At 40.4% G+C, this 16,248-nt stretch overlaps 1 protein-coding gene across 10 annotated transcripts in view; it reads left to right on the top strand.

Moving 5' to 3' along the window:
• The window catches only part of RALGAPA2 (Ral GTPase activating protein catalytic subunit alpha 2), a 305,650-nt gene that overhangs the window by 92,802 nt on the left and 196,600 nt on the right, over window positions 1-16,248 (top strand). For all 10 annotated transcript variants that reach the window (XM_057312702.1, XM_057312701.1, XM_057312700.1 and 7 more), the window contains 4 exons: window positions 652-800; window positions 5,523-5,634; window positions 11,201-11,438; window positions 13,485-13,649. In XM_057312702.1, the coding sequence (XP_057168685.1) occupies window positions 652-800; window positions 5,523-5,634; window positions 11,201-11,438; window positions 13,485-13,649 (664 nt within the window). The remainder of the gene's footprint in view (window positions 1-651; window positions 801-5,522; window positions 5,635-11,200; window positions 11,439-13,484; window positions 13,650-16,248) is intronic.

Genomic DNA, 16,248 nt, shown 5'->3' with positions numbered 1-16,248 from the left:
AAGTTTTTTTTAATCTGTTTTTATCTCAAGAACTCACTTAGGTTTTATATCCTACTGCCTAATATAGTTCTCCTATTAAAAGTATATGCACCTGGAAGCTATGTACTGTTGACCATGTGGCCTTGCCCATTTCCTGGCTCCCTACAGCTACTAGAGATCTGCGGTCGTGTTGGGTGGTGCTGGCCATGCTTCCTACCTGCAAAGTTCATGTGCTGGGAGATTCCACAACAATCAGATAGTTTTTCCCAGCCACTGTCTGACCACTGCTCCTCTTCCTCTCCCCATCCCCGACCCCCAAATTTCTCACCCAGAAGCAGTGATCCTATCTTACTGTTTTCCCCTTTTCTTTTGAGGTAATGTGAAAAGAAGTCTTCAGAAACTTTCTGATTCATAAATTTTCTACAGTTGCACTATTAATATGTATTAATAATTTTTTTCTAGGAAAGGTCTTTCAAGTGTGTCAGGTGATTCTAAGAGAAGCATTTTAAAAAATCTTGAGTGTGTGTTGGTACCACTTGCCTTAGTTGAAATAACTCAAAGGTGATTTGTTTAGTAGAGGGAAATTAATATCATTATCTTTAAGAAAAATTTGTTCAGATTTAAGTATTTAGTTACATTTATATGTTTAATGTAAAATTTGTTGATTTCAAGGTATTTTTGACAAATGCAGCAAACGTCTTTTTGTTGGAACCATGTCCTGAAGTTCCCATGCTCTTAAAAGAACAAGTTGATGCCTGTAAAGCTGTTTTGATTATTTTTAGGCGCATGATAATGGAGCTTACAATGAATAAAAAGACATGGTAAGTTTATTTCAAATTAATTAATACTGTAAAACACATGTTTCTGTTTTTCAACATAATAATTAAAAGGTTAATGCCTCCACTTACTAATGGCTTTACAAAGTTAACAATAAGATGATAATCTTTTGTAACAGTGTCTGTGAATTATGAAGTATCCAGCACTTTGATAGTTTATTTTTATTATTGGCTTTAAAAATGTTACTGAATGAAAAGTAGTCATATTACTTAATAGTAGATTTTTCCATTTTAAATTGTCATCAGACTGCTTTGTGGAAAAGCACTGTAACTGGTGTTTTATATCATTCTTCATAAGCCCAGGAGAGGTTGTTAATTGCTCTGAAATGCTGTTAACTGATTTTTATTGCTTCAATTTTGAAGCTTTAAATTCACTTTGGAAAACCAATTATCTTAAATGACAGACTGTCAGAATGACTGAGTAATAGTACCGTCAAACATATAGTGGCGTCGTGAAAATGTGCTTATGCGAAATGTTTTCGTTTTTGTCCTTTGTTTTTGTTTGGTGTCTCTGTGTTTATAATACCCCTGAAAGTACACAGTGCTGTGGGTTTTTCCCATGCCCTCGTCCCATGATGAGCACATCACTCCAGCTTAGGAGGTGCTTTCAGACGTTCTCAGCAACAGAGACCTCAGAGCCACTCTGTAATCCTCTTTCTTCATGCCCCTCAGTTCTGGTTGTAAAATGCCTCTCCAGCCTGTCCTTTACATGTTCCTCCCACCCATCACTGCCCTGGGGCAGCCTGGCTGGGTCAGCCCTGCTGTCAGTGGGCTTTGGCCTGTGCGCTCAGTGCTCGGGGCCGCTGCAGACCAGCTCTGGTGGCCACTTCCCTCATGGAAGTCCTCAGTGGGGCCCCGTTACCAAGCCTGTGTTCTGGATGATTTTTCTGGATGTCCTTGAGTCAGCACTAAAGGGAAAGCTCTGTGTGTACCTGGTGGAAAGCATAGAAATGAAGCAGGACTGACCTGGCAGGGGCCCTTGGGGCTGTGGAGTCCAGCCTTTTTTTTTCTCCCACGAAGGGAGGGTGGGTCCAAAGGAATCCCGTCAGGTAGCAAGTTCACTGGTACAGAAACCACAGGAATCAAAATGATTATTTTAGGATGTAAATTCCAGCTGCGCCTGGGTGGATCAGTCCTTGGACATCTGCCTTCGGCTCAGGGCGTGATCGTGGTGTTCAGGGATCAAGCCCTGCATCAGGCTCCTCTGCTGGGAGGCTGCTTCTTCCTCTTTCACTCCCCCTGCTTGTGTTCCCTCTCTCGCTGGCTGTCTCTCTCTCTGTCAAATAAATTTTAAAAAGTCTTTAAAAAAAAAAAGGTTGTAAATTTCAGGGTCAATTTCTCAGACTGGAAATGTTACTGTGATGAACAATATGATTTAAACAAACTTAAATGCTATGTCGGTAACATTGAAAGTGATGAGAAATGCTGGTATGCCCGCAACAGAAGCATCTGCTCCTCGATAGTATAGCAATAGTATTTTTGATGGCTTTTTTCTTTGAAAACTGAATTCAGTTTACTTTTGTGTTAGTAGTATTTTGATCATTTTGATAATCTTTTTTGGTGAAAATTCTAAGATAGAATTAAGCAATTCTGGGACGCCTGGGTGGCACAGCGGTTAAGCGTCTGCCTTCGGCTCAGGGCGTGATCCCGGCGTTATGGGATCGAGCCCCACATCAGGCTCCTCCGCAGGGAGCCTGCTTCTTCCTCTCCCACTCCCCCCTGCTTGTGTTCCCCCTCTCGCTGGCTGTCTCTATCTCTGTTGAATAAATAAATAAAGTCTTTAAAAAAAAAAGAATTAAGCAATTCTTCTTGTTCTTTAATAATTCTGACATTTCCAGGTTAAAGTATAAAAAAAGCAACATATAGAAATAGCTGAAAATACCAAAAAACAGTAACACATAGAAAAGGGTGCGGGCTGTTTCCCAGCAGAATTTCCCATGCATTTTAGTGTTGGACAGTCCCTGAATTCCCTTTCTCTCTTCTTCAGTACATAACTACTAAGCTTCTGCTGTGAGAATAGAAGGTGAACTAGACACAGTTCCTGCCCTCATGAGGTTTCCGTCCTCATAGACTGAGAGACAGAATGAACGCAACAGTTTCAGTGGTGTAAGCACAGTGAAGCTGGGGAAGGGGACAGAGTGGAGAGGGAAGGAGTGTTTTTCTACAGGTGTTCAGGAAGACCTTTGTGAGCAGCACCCTGAGGACAAGGAGGGAGAGGCCAGGGAGAGGTCTGAGCATAGAGCCTCCCATAGAAGGAACAGCAAGTAGCAAGTGTGGTATGTTCCAGGCCAGTGCAGTGGAGCAGACAGAAGGAGAGGGAGGGTGGGAGGGGATGTGGCAGGGGCCAACCAGAGCCAGGTTGAGTGGGGCCTTGCAGACCATGGGAGAGACACTGGCTACTCCTTTGTGTGTGCGCAAGAGTATAGCACAATCCAGTTTATGTTTCCAGAAGATTTCTCTGCCTTCCTCTGGAGGAGAGAGAGTGTGGGGGAGAGGGGGCAGTATACAAAGTCCGGGGCCATAGCTGATGGCAGTTTAGACTAGGGCTGTACCCAAGGAAGTGTAAGAAGCAGCCCTGAAATAGTGAGCAGCCCTGTTGTGTGAATGGTTAACAGTACTGCCTCTGTGAGGAGTTGGGGACAAGGTCAGTAGTAAAGCAGGAAACCTCAGTGCAGGGACAGCACACATGCATAATTTCCCATGTTCCCATGGAAGTTGTACACTCTTGGAGCAGTTTTTTTTTTGTTTTTTTGGGTTTTTTTTTGAGGAGGAGGAGTAGGGACCAAAGTCAGTGTTTCACAAAATACAAAGAAACAAGCTGGAGTCAACACTGTTAGGAAAGACTTTTCCACACTGGAGATGATTTTTTTACCCTCATTTTCTTCCAGAAGACTCTGTGTGGGAGTTTCATGGCTTGGTAAACTTTCATAGGTTCAGAAATTAAATTAACCCTGTGTCTTTGTCAATCATTGCTTTGGTCAGGTTTACGTTTTTTAAAAAGATTTATTTATTTATTTACTTACTTCAGAGAGCGAGAGAGAGAGAGAATATATGAGCAGGGGGATGGGCAGAGTGGGAGAGAGAGAGAATCTCAAGTAGACTCCCTCCTGAGTGTAGAGCCCAATGCAGGACTCGACCCCACGACCCTGACATCATGACTGGAGCTGAAACCAAGAGTCAGATGCTCAACCGACTGAGTCACCCAGGTACCCCCAAGTTTGCATTTTTTGATAGCAGTTCCCAAAACTGAGGTTTTATGTGAAATTTATTATGTTTTTTTTCTCATCATGTTCATAAAATGAGTATTAACCATTCTTGTGGAAAGGATTGTTTTTTGTTGTCTTAAGCATCACATAAATGTGAGCAGGCAGTAGTGATGCTGAGGCCTGTGACAGGGGCCTGGGTATCCTGAAAATGGTGAGGGACATGCTCTCCCCAGCTCTGTGCCATTTCTTCCCTCGTCCTCCTCTAAGCCATCCGCTCCAGACACATGCACCCACATCTCCTATGACTTGAGAGCTCTTCTTATTCCATGCTTCCAGAATCCATAGACAGTGTACAGCATAAGCAAACAACTAGAACAAAGTTCCAAATGTTGCCAACAGATAACCCTGGGATGAAAATCAAATGGGGTCAGCTACAAATAAGGCAGGAAACCCTATTTGTAGAGGTCATTGTACCATGAGTTTAATGAGATTCCACATTATGTTAATGAGAAAATACTCTCTCAATATGTGGAAGTAGGAGAGAAGTATAAAGGAACTGTGACTTGGAGATCTCATCATCTGACCCGGACTGGATGACTTTGTCCAGTTCCCGATCGTATCATTAACGAGCATGTAGGCCAAGAAGAAAGTTGTAAAGATGAATGAATTGTTAGTGGATATGGCCTTGAAGGAGAAGTTAAAAGGTGTGATTCCCCTCAAAACAAACAGACCTCCCTTATATACAAAAGATATGTGTTCTTTGTTTGCATGGAATTCAAGAAAAGGAAAAGTAAGCAAACACTCTGGTATGAAGAATGTAACTTAGCTGTGAAAAAGAAAAATGCCCTTTGGCTGTTCTGAAGAACTTATTACTATTAACATAATTAGCAGTGTTATTTTGTGTCTTCAGTGCCCTCTTGCAGACCTAGCACCTTCCAGGCATAAAACTCCGTGCCTCAGAGTGACCAAAAATGACCTTTCCACACCCCTCTACCTGAGTTCCTCTGGAGTTCAGTCATAGTATGATACTGACTGTGTATCTCCCCAGAATTAGAACCAGAATGTCCGTTTTATTTCCTACCGTAAAGGTAGATGGGGAGACCTCACAGGTTAAGTAAAATAATGGATGGGAAAATGAAAGGATGCTGCAAAAGTTCAAATGGGCACAACTATTCACTGAGCACCTTGAAGGGACTGGTATAATTGGAGATACAGTCTTTCCTCCCTATTGGAGGGGGATAAAATTAGACTAGGATGATACTTGTTTTATCCTGCCTATTGATGTGGGTGTAAGTCACATATTTTTAGAACTTTTGTAGCATTAGGTGGTTTATTTTGATAAAATATGGTATTCATTATGTAATTGGCATTCAGATTATTAATATTTTTGAGTAATACATGATTATCATTGTTGCAGAATTCTTAGAATTTCTTGTACCTATAAATTAAAGTGCTTTGGAAATGTGATTAATAATGTGAGTTTCTATTTTGGGTGGCTCAGGGAACAGATGTTGCAAATACTACTCAGGATAACAGAAGCTGTCATGCAGAAGCCAAAGGATAAACAAATAAAGGACTTGTTTGCCCAGAGCTTGGCAGGGTTACTGTTTAGGGTAAGTCTCTTTTATTAAAACACTGCAAATGCAAGAAATGAATCAGAATTTACAGCAAAATAGTTTTAATCATTGAGAATTTTAAGAGTAAAATTGAACTCTAAATTTCTAGAAATTTCATTGTAAATTTTCTTTTTTAGCTCTTAAAGGTTGTAATCTGTTCTTTACAGGTAGTGCTTGGCTTCTTTTAGGCCTTCCCACCTGTCTGCCATTTACTTCCTCTTTTGATTTGCTTCAGGTTGGTAGAAATTAGGAAGAAAACAAGAGCTGATGTCCTTGGTGAAGGGCCAGGTAGATTTGAGGAAGTAAAAGGTAAATGGAAGCATGGGAATGGGGTTTAAGGTTAGGGAGCGGTTTAGGCTAGAAATAAAACTGTAAGAGTCATTAGTATGTTGGGCTATGTGTTTGAAGCCACAGGACTGGATGGGATCACCATGGAGCGGTTTTGTGTCCTAAAGAGGAGAGGGCCATCTCCATCGTTATTGGAGGAGAGGAACCATCCAGAGATGCTGAGAAAGGGTGACCAGGAAGCTGTGAGGGAAATTAGAGGACCATGTGTCTAGACACCTGGAGACAAGGATTGGGGAAGAGGAAAACGTCCAGTTGACACTGGCTTTGACAAGATGTCATTGGTTGAGAGTATTCTAGGGGAATGAGGACCACTTGGAGTGGATGGAGGAGAAAATGAGAGCTGGGCAATAGAGGTAGCAAGTATAGTTAAGGCTTTTCAGAGGTTGAAGGGAGGACAAAAGTAGGAGCTAGCTGATTGGGCAACATGCATGGAAGCTAGAGTTTAAGGTGGGTGGTTTTGAAGTCTGTTTGCTTGCAGTGAGTAGGGTCCAATGAAGACAGCCTGGGGGAGAGAGAGGAGAACTAAAGAAGTGAAGTCCTGGATAAGGTGAGCGGGACTGGACTGGCCTTAGGTGGGAGCAGAGAGTCAAGGAGATGGCCGTGTCTCTTACATCTCACATGGTGGGAAGGGTCAAGAACCCGAGTAGTCTGACATCACCCTGAGGGGAAGAGAAGAGGAAGCAGATGATGAACTGACTGAATAGGAAGTAGGAGTTTTAAAGGGTCCTGAGCGTGGTAGCCTATTGTAGCATTGCTCTAGAAAGCACTAGTATTTATGGGATGCACAGAATTTATGAAGCATTTCTGAAAGAGAACAGTGTGAAAGTACTCTGGAAAAGTTTGACATTCCATAGAAATAGAGACATGAGTACAATAGATGGGCCTGCTTTGAGTAATTTGGTGGAAGATAGTATGGTGGATGATGAGCTGGAAATAATGGTTGTAGGGAAGAGAGGTCAACTTCCCCCCTCTGTTGACTTGAAGGTGATTTTGGAGGATATATACTAAGAGCATATCTAGAATACAGGTAGGAAACAGGTGACACAAAGAAAAACTAATTCTTTAAATAAGGTTGTATATTCCCATTGTAACACAAGAGAACCCAGCTGTTCATATTAATTTTAATAATTTAATATGATCGAATGATCTTGGCTTGATGAAAAATATATGAGAGGCTACAGAAATAATTGGCATGTACTCACTTGCCTCCTGAATAGTATAATCACTCTTAACTCTGATTGCCTTGCCTGGTTATTAGATACACGAAGTGGTCTACACATCATTTTGTTTGTGTTCGTCCACCCTTTCCTCAAGGGTGATACTGACCACTTGCTTTGCTTCCCCCCCAGAGGAGTACAGACACTCTGCTCACTTGGCTCTGACTCTCCTGGAGAGTTTCACTGTCGGCACCTTCTCAGTCTCCCAGCCCTGATGGGACTGGGGCTGCCAAGTGAAGTGGGCTGAAGCCAGGCGTCGGCTAGTGGGTGCATGGGTCTCATTCCTCACCAGTTGTCTGGCCCTGCATCTATGAGATGTATTGGAATTGGAGCAAGAACTTGTCACTGAATTAAGCAAGAATCTATTGTGAAGTTGTATTTTTTGATGTGTTTGATTAGTTTTGGTTTGGGAGAAAAGTCCCCCTTGTTCTTGGAGAATCTTATCAGATCTTGAAAATTAGTTTTAAGTCCAGGATTATTAATGATTTTGATATCATCATTATTTTGGCAGTGGTTAGATGGATCAAAAAGACTGCTTAAATTAAGAAGCAACATAAAATAGTGGAGAGCGGATGAGTTTTTTGGAGGTAGACAAATTCTGAGTTCTGATCTCAGCTCTGGTACTTCCTGGCTGTGTGGCTTTGAGCAAATCAGTTCACCTTCCTGAGTCTCTTCCCTAATCTGTCACAATCAGGAAAAAATTCCTTCTGACTTTGCAGGCTTGTCATAAGAAACAGAGTGGGTTCATCTGGGTTTTATGATCATCCGTTGACCTATCAAGCCCTTTTGTGGGATCCAAGGCAGGGAGAAAAATGTGAAAGGTCTGGACAGCTCTGCCAGGCAATCAAGTGGGCGTCATCTTAATTCCATACTAAAATTAAACATGCAATCAAATTATTGTTTGTTCATGTAGACTGTCTACAATTGCCAGATGCTTGATTTTTAAAAATTTGAATAAGGCAACTATTAAACATGGCATCAAAAACTGGGGATGTACTGTATGGTGACTAATATAACAAAATAAAAATTATAAAAACAAAAAGGAAACTATTAAAGGGAATTTTGTGTTGCCATTGTCCTTTTATCTTTTTTGAATGTTTCCTCTAGTGTTTAGTTTCTTTCAGTAGATAAGATAACTTGGGTTACCAAATTTTCTTTAAATGATAGTTGGATTTTATTTAGATATGTACCAGATAATAACGTTTCCCATAAGTGATGTTTTAATCTGTTATCAGTGCTAAATAGGACCTTATGCTTGAAGCTCTGAAAGTATATCAGGAAACCTGGACTATGGTCCTTCTAGTAACAGTACTTACAATTATATAGTCCCCTAAGTGTGAAGAGTAGAGGAATGCAGCAAGTGGTTGGTTAGGAAAGGGATGTAAGAAAAGGAGTGGTTTACTAACAGATTTTTTTTTATACAGCTTGTTTGCCAAGATGTATTTGATAAAACATGAATTTCAGTGCCGGAGGAACGTTGGAGGTGTTCTTATTCAGCTTTTTACTTTTGACCAGGAATGACTCCAGAAAAGCCAAGTAACTAGCCCAGCTCACAAATCAAGTTAGTGACAGAACCCCCGAGTCTGGGGCTGTCTGTTTCCCTCCTCCTAGACAAGGGTAACCTGCTGAGAGAGCAGCCTGCCTTTGCGCACAGATGTGCCACCCCTCCCCCGCTCAGGAGGAGGCACAGTTTTGCTCTGGGTTCAGGTCTTGTTAGCTGTGATTGATGATGACGATGATTCGCCAGCTCTGTGCACATATTTGTGAGATTTGCTAAGATGAATTTAATAACCTGCAAGAAGACTGTGTTCAGTCCTTGTTTTATAATTAGTCAATAAAGTGAAGCCAGTGCAAGATTCCCAGCACAGGGCATCTTCTACCACATGAAAACTCTGCTTTTAACCTGAAGCACGTGCTGTAACCAGACCTGAGGCTGAGCGCTGGTAGCATTGCCAGTCTCTCCTTTCTTCTCTTACTCTGCCGAGATTCTCTTTGACCTACTCTTTAATATTAAGTTTTATTGTGTATATGCACTTTATGGTCATGCCCTCAAACTCATTTTGAAAACAGGAGTGTAAAATGGAATAAACAGAAGATGGCCTTTTAGTCATAATAAATATATGTAATAAGGTCTTAGTAATAATAAATGACAAAATTATTTTAGCTTTTCCTTTTGCATTGTTCTTTGGCATTCTTCCATCTTAGTATGAATATTTAAAACCTTCTTTTCAATATATTTAATGATTTTAGCTCAACTTTCACATTTTTACCCTTTTGAAAAGTGTGGTAAATTTGAATTGAACATAGAGAACAGGTACATTGCGTAAGGGTCACTTCAAATATGATTTTTCAAGTGGTCAGAACAGACCTGCCTAATTACAAGCTGTTTCCTATTTCTCCAAGTTTTCCTATGTGTATGTTAAAGAAAAATTTCTCTTGTAATTAAAAAGCCAATTCGCCCCTATCCCATGCATAGGACAACTTCCATTGACTGTGGGAGTCTGTTTGCATCTGGGGTGGGCAGAAATATTTGCAGGTTGACACCTTACGGAGCACATTTAGCTCTAACAACTTAGATCAGGGAAGTTAAACAGACTTTGGCTGTAACTATTCTAGTTATATATAACTTATTCTAGTAAGATTAGGAAAGCCTTTGGGGTACACCTGAGATAGACTTGGCACTTCTTTCAAGGCAGGTATATTTGATTTGAATTTTAAAGGATGTGGAACATTTTGGCGAAGGTAAGGAACTAGGCCATTTCAAGGTAAGGAAATATCCCGAGTATATGCATAATTGTCTGGTAGGGTTGCCCATGTGACCACTTATAGTGCCAGGGACCATAAGGCTAGAGGAGGGACACAGAGAAGTGAATAGACTCTTAAGGAAAGTGCTCTGATAGGGAAATGAAGACAACTGTGGGAATGGTGGCTACTTACCGGAGGCTTGATGGGGTTGCAGTCAGAGACACCTTGGAGGAAGTAATGTCCACATTGTGACCCGAAGAGTGGATTTAAAGAGGCAAAAAAGAAGGGAAGAGAGGAAGGAAGACTACATGCAAAGGCCAGGAGCAGGAGAGACCAGGTCGAGAAACTGGAAGAATCTCAGTGGAAGCTTTGAATTCTTTTTACTCTTCTGCTGTATTAACAGGTGCCTGCAGAACATGCAAGTAGAGCTCTCTAGTACGCAGATAGACTAGGAAATGAGGAGGTGCACATGCAGTGAGTGTGGAACATTCTTTCAAGAAATTTGGCTTTAGCAGTTCTAGCTATAGGGGGGACTCTGGGCTCAAGGGAACTTTTTTGTTTGTTTTTTGTTTTTAAGATGAGGTAGACTTGGAGCATGTTTAAATACTGATGGGGAGGAGCTGGCAAAGTAGGAGAGACTGGAGAAAAAGGAGAGGCAGGGGTAATGGAAACACAAAGACTGAGGAGGAGGTTCAGAGCATAGATGGGAACAAGCCTAGAAGAGCGGGAGCCCCTCTTCACTTACAGCCTGCAGATAGAGGAGAAGCTGGACAAACACTGTGACTTGTGGGTAAAGTTTGAGGGCATTCTTGTTTAATGGGTTCTGTTTTCTATGAGGTCTGCAGTGGGTTCATCTGTTAAAAAGCAGGGAGGAATCAATGGGGCTGGAGATTTACAGATTGAAGAGGAGGCTAGAAGCAGCCACTGTAGAGTGAGAGAGAGAGCTGTCTCAAGAAGTAGAATAGTTGTTGTACTGAGAGTTTTGTCTTCTCCCCAATTACAGCCAGGACTAGCCGCAGACACCAGAGGATTTTGAATCAGTAACTTTGTTCATGATAATAGGTGATTTCTCCATAGCTCAGATCCTGGTTACAGTTAATCAAATAAATTTTAAGACACTAAAAGAAAAACAAGATCAAGTGCTTTTTATTTTAAAGTTCATTTTATTCCTAGTAATTTAAAATGTTTTGTTAAAAATCATTCTTCTTCCAAATGAGGGTGATTCAGTTCTCTTGTTGGCTCGTTGGTTTTAGACGCTCATGGTGGCGTGGATCCGAGCAAACCTGTGTGTGTACATTTCTCGAGAGCTCTGGGATGACTTCCTTGGTGTGCTGTCCTCCCTCACGGAATGGGAAGAACTCATAAACGAGTGGGCCAACATCATGGACTCCTTGACAGCAGTGCTGGCGAGAACTGTTTATGGAGTTGAGATGACAAACCTACCTCTGGACAAATTAAGTGAACAAAAGGAAAAGAAGCAGCGAGGCAAAGGTACTTCTACTCTTACAGAGTAATACCAGATGTCTGAGATGGAGGCGGAGTATGTCTATACATATAGGCAATTAATGCACGGAATTTTGGAATAAACCATACAGGCCGTGTCTTTTTAATGGTGTATCGGATGGTGTTTCATAGCACTCTGTCCTCATAGTAAGGATGATGAATTTATGAAGGGGCTGTGGAGGAAGAAAGAAGATGAAGGGGAGTAGCAGTAGTAGCAATAATAATAATAATAATGGCTCGTGCTTGTATGTATTCTCTCTCTTCACCCTCTTGGTAACTTCTGAGTTACTATCCAGGTATCACAGACAGAAACTGAAGTACAGAGAGTCCATGGTGATGGACTCACTCAAGGTACCTAGCTGAGAAGTGGGAAAGCCAGAAATCAAAGCTGGGCAAGTCCAGCTCCAGGCACCACACTAGAAAGTCATATTCCAGTGCCTGCTTAGGAAAGGTGGAAAAATTCTGAGTGTTTCAGATGGGTGTCATTTTGGCTTGTGTTGTGTTTCTGGGTAAAAGTTGTTTTGAGACCTCGAGTCAGATCAAGGTGGAAAACATCAGTGGTGGTTTCTACTGGGGACAACAATTTGTCTTCATTACTGTTTTAATGCTGTGACACAGTCTTGGGATTAATTCACTTGTACTTCAATTTATTGTGCAAAGATTTTGAGGCAGTTCATAGAAGTACCTATAATACAATAGATAAAATGGGTAAGGACACTGGGGCAAATTTAAAGGGAGTGGAGTTGCCGGAGTGGTTAAGATGCCAGAATGCATGCCAGAGAGCCCCCTATGCTTGCTAGGGAGGGAGAACGGGAGCAAGCTTAGATTTGACTCTGATCTTCACAGGGTTACAGCAGAGGATCACAGATTACAAAAGGGGAAAATCGACAGCTTAGGTGATACGTAGCTTTTCCTGGTCCTAAAACTTGAGAGGAGTTTCCTCTCCAAAGATGCATAAAGTATACATTGCTTGCTTTGGGTAGACTATAGCCTCAACAATAGCCTTATTATAGACTGTATCAGCTTTTCCTGTGTGACAGATCACCCCAAAACATAGTGACTTAAAGGAACAGCCAGTTGTTTAAATCATGTTTTTATGAGTGACAGTTTGGGTTGGACACAGTTGGGCAGTTCTGCTGGATTCACTCCTGTGTTTGCAGTCAGCTAGGCTATCAGATAATCAGCCAGGCAGCTCTAGGGTTGGCCAGCTGTCAGCTGGGGCAGTGATGGGGGGACGTGGCCATATACCTTTTATTGCCCAGCAGGCCAGCTCAGGCTTTTTTGGTGAGGTTTTAGGTTTCCAGGAGCAGCAACAGGGCAAGCCCAGATTTTCAAATGCATTTCAAATCTCTGCTTGCTCATTTTGGTAACAAAGTAAGTCATGTGATGAAGCCCAGGGTCATTGTGGGAGAGGCCCACAGAGGATGTGGATGTGGGGAGGTGTGAACCAATTATGGTGATTACTTAACCATATAAACATGTCATTAATGGGACTGATTCTTATAATATCTTCGCTGCAGTCTGTGAGTGGCTGTATTTATTTATAGGAAGGTAAACAATCTGAAAAACACTGTTTATGGAATGATACAGAATGAATTCAATTATGTAATTAATGACTATGGCAAATATTTCCGATTTATCTATTATATTGCTTTATTCTAAAAATGTATTTAAATGTTCATTATAGAAATACTTGCCTTCTAAGCACTGGATTTGTGGAAACAAAATATACTCTCAGGAACCTGGGTGTGAAAACGACCCATAGGTGGCAGCCGCCAGCACATTACTTGTGCAGAAATCTCTGTCTCATTCTCTTTTCTCCTGTATATCTCTTGGATCCTTGACCACTCGTTTGAAATACTTGACCAGAGCTCTATGAGAGGAAAGCAGAGAAGTGGTACCTAATTTTGCAACAAGAGAAGCTGCCGATTATACACAGTTGGATTTATGAAATTTGCTGAGTAACACAGGCTGTGCAATGAATGATAATGAAGTCAGCCTTTAGATTATTTTTCTTGTCTTATCCTTTATCAGGCTGTGTTCTAGATTCTCCGAAAGGAGCCACTGTGGGGAGGTCCTTTTCTCTCAGCTGGCGGAGCCACCCGGATGTGGCCGAGCCAATGCGATCGAGAAGCGCCACCACATCTGGGGCACCGGGAGCTGAGAAAGCAAGAAATATTGTTCGCCAGAAAGCAACTGGTAAACGTTTATTTAAGTGTTTCTCTAAGGTCTGTTGCTATCTAAGATGGATTTGTAGGAATAAAATGTTTTAAAAGCTTTAAAATTCGACTCAGAACATAAATACATGGCCTTTTATTAAGTGGGATGTTTCCGTATCTTTTAATTGTCTCTTCTGTTCTCTTCAAATCTGTTTTTGATACTTATTTCTGAATCGTTCATTGTGAAAAAGAACTTGAGCTGTCACTACTGAGATATATGTGCAAAAGAGAGAAAATAGATATTTTGTTTAAAGCCTGAAGCAAATAGATTCTCAGTAATCGCACAGCTGCATTACTGTTGTTGAGCAGCGTTAATCTTAGTGTGGCGCTGTTCCAACACAGAAAAAGAGAATAATGCACGTAGTTTGCAGGACTGGAGGGGGATATTGAAGTGCCTTGCTTCTTTTGGGGAATGGAGCTTTACATGCCTGGAGCTGTTGTCCTTCTAGCCTGTTAGAACTAATAAGAACTTGACCAAGAACCCCCAGTTTTTTGGACTTTTTTGCTACACTCTACTTTTAAACCCAAAAGAGAAATCTTTAAAAAGTAAGCTTATATCCAGTATTAAATAAGAACAAATAAAGACCCTTCCCCCCAGTGACTTTGACGCTGTAACTACATTTAAAACAAATTTATCTGAGTTTCCTGTGGTTTTTCACATCAGTAATTCCATGCTGTTATAATCAATATTCAGCATATTGACTGCAGAAAGTCACAAGATCCTCTGGTCATAAACCAGAGTCATTTACACTCAGCGTATTTTATAGTGCATAGTAAAGGCTTCATACAGATGGCTTAGAATCCTTTTGGAGTCTTTATGAAAATATATTGTACCTTAGCCCTAACTGTCTAATGCTCTTTGCCATAACATTTGTTGGTAATTACTACCTTATTTATATTCACCTCCTGTTCTACTTCTCCTGCGTTCCTTCATCCTCTCCCCTGAGGAGAGACTCAGTTCCTGTTAACAGGCAACTTTGGGGAAGGCCTACTCAAAGATTTCCATTCTTGTCCCAACTCCTAAAAACTCCTTTCTTCCATCTTTGGATCAGAGCAGAAGTTTGTGACAAAGTGGCATCATCATGCCTCAGCTGCCCTGACTCCCTGATACCCCTCAGTGCCCTAGAATTGTAATGATAATAAAAGTGATCATTCAAAACACTTTATAAAACTCTACTTTCACATTTTAATGAGCAGCAAACCATGGTATATTGCATGCTCTTTTTTCCCCTGCTTGGCCAAAACACAGCCATAGAAGAGATCGTATTTTAGTTTTTCAACAGGTGTTTCAGACCAACAATACGATAGTGGCACCAGTATTGTTCTTGATAATCCTCGGTGTATTTATGCCATTGAGCTTCTGTTCATCAGTGTTCTCAGGTGTCTGAAAAGCCATGGTATTGCAGCAATAAGAACTTTTACAAAATCACATTAAAGTTATTTTAGACTATGTCACTTTAAAGTCATAAACCTGGCCTTTCGAGGCTTAATTAAATTAAAAACACTTGGAGACATAACCTTTAAAAGATAATGGGATAAGAGCTATTGCATTGGATGGATCTATTCCTTTATGTATTTTGTACACACATATGTATTTCCTTTTTTTATTTTTTTTTTTTACAAGATTTTATTTCTTAGTAATCTCTATACCCAAGGTGGGGCTCAAACCCACACAGCCCTGAGATCAAGAGTCACATGCTTCTCTGGTGCCCCATGTATTTCCTATTTTACTTTATACATTTATCTTTTTAGTTGCCTGTGAAAACAACAGTCTCTGAAGATTTTATTATATCATGATGTTTTATAAAATTAATTTATATAGACTAATAGTCACTATATAAATAAACTGGTTTTACTCAGTTCTGTTATTTTTACATTGTGTAATAAATTTGCCTTTCCATCTTTTAAAAAAGGCCCAGAGTACTTTCATGGTAGATTTTTATTTGTGTGGAGACCACCTTTTAATGACAGAACAGCAGCTCACAAAGTTAGTTTTTGCCACTTTTATTTAACATTAAAGTGCTTTTTATGGAAGACCCATTTGAAAGTGACTTTTTTTTCCCTGATCCCAATACAACAATAATTTAAGATTATTATATTATAATTTGCCTCACAGACTACACTTAGATTGAGAAAATGTCAGTGATGGTGGTAAGACGAAAATAATAAAATAATCAATTGCAGAGTAGGGAAATGACGATTAATTTAACAAAGAATCAACTACTTTGCAACTTAAAAGGAACCGACAAGGAGAGTCTTAAAGAATTATAAAGGAAAACTTTGTTCCTGAGTGTGAATGATGCTAAAATTTTAGGTGTCTAAAATGAGTGATTAAAGCAAGTCAATTTCCATGCAAAAAATTATTCTAAGTTTTATTATTTCTAAAATATCTAGTGATCAGTTTTGGAAAAATGTACAATCATTTCATTTATAAAGGGAAGGCTCTTTTAAACACCTCTGACATTGAGAGATGAACACATCTTTTAGGAAATTTGAAGTAAGTCAGTTTGACATTCGCATGGAAGTCATTTTCCCTTAAATATTATCTCACCCATTTGTGAAGTGTACTGTAATCACAT

Source organism: Ursus arctos, unplaced genomic scaffold, assembly GCF_023065955.2.
Source record: "Ursus arctos isolate Adak ecotype North America unplaced genomic scaffold, UrsArc2.0 scaffold_16, whole genome shotgun sequence".
In the NCBI taxonomy this organism is placed as follows: domain Eukaryota; kingdom Metazoa; phylum Chordata; class Mammalia; order Carnivora; family Ursidae; genus Ursus; species Ursus arctos.
Note: the sequence above shows the minus strand (reverse complement) of the source record. Positions and strands in the feature narration are given on the sequence as shown.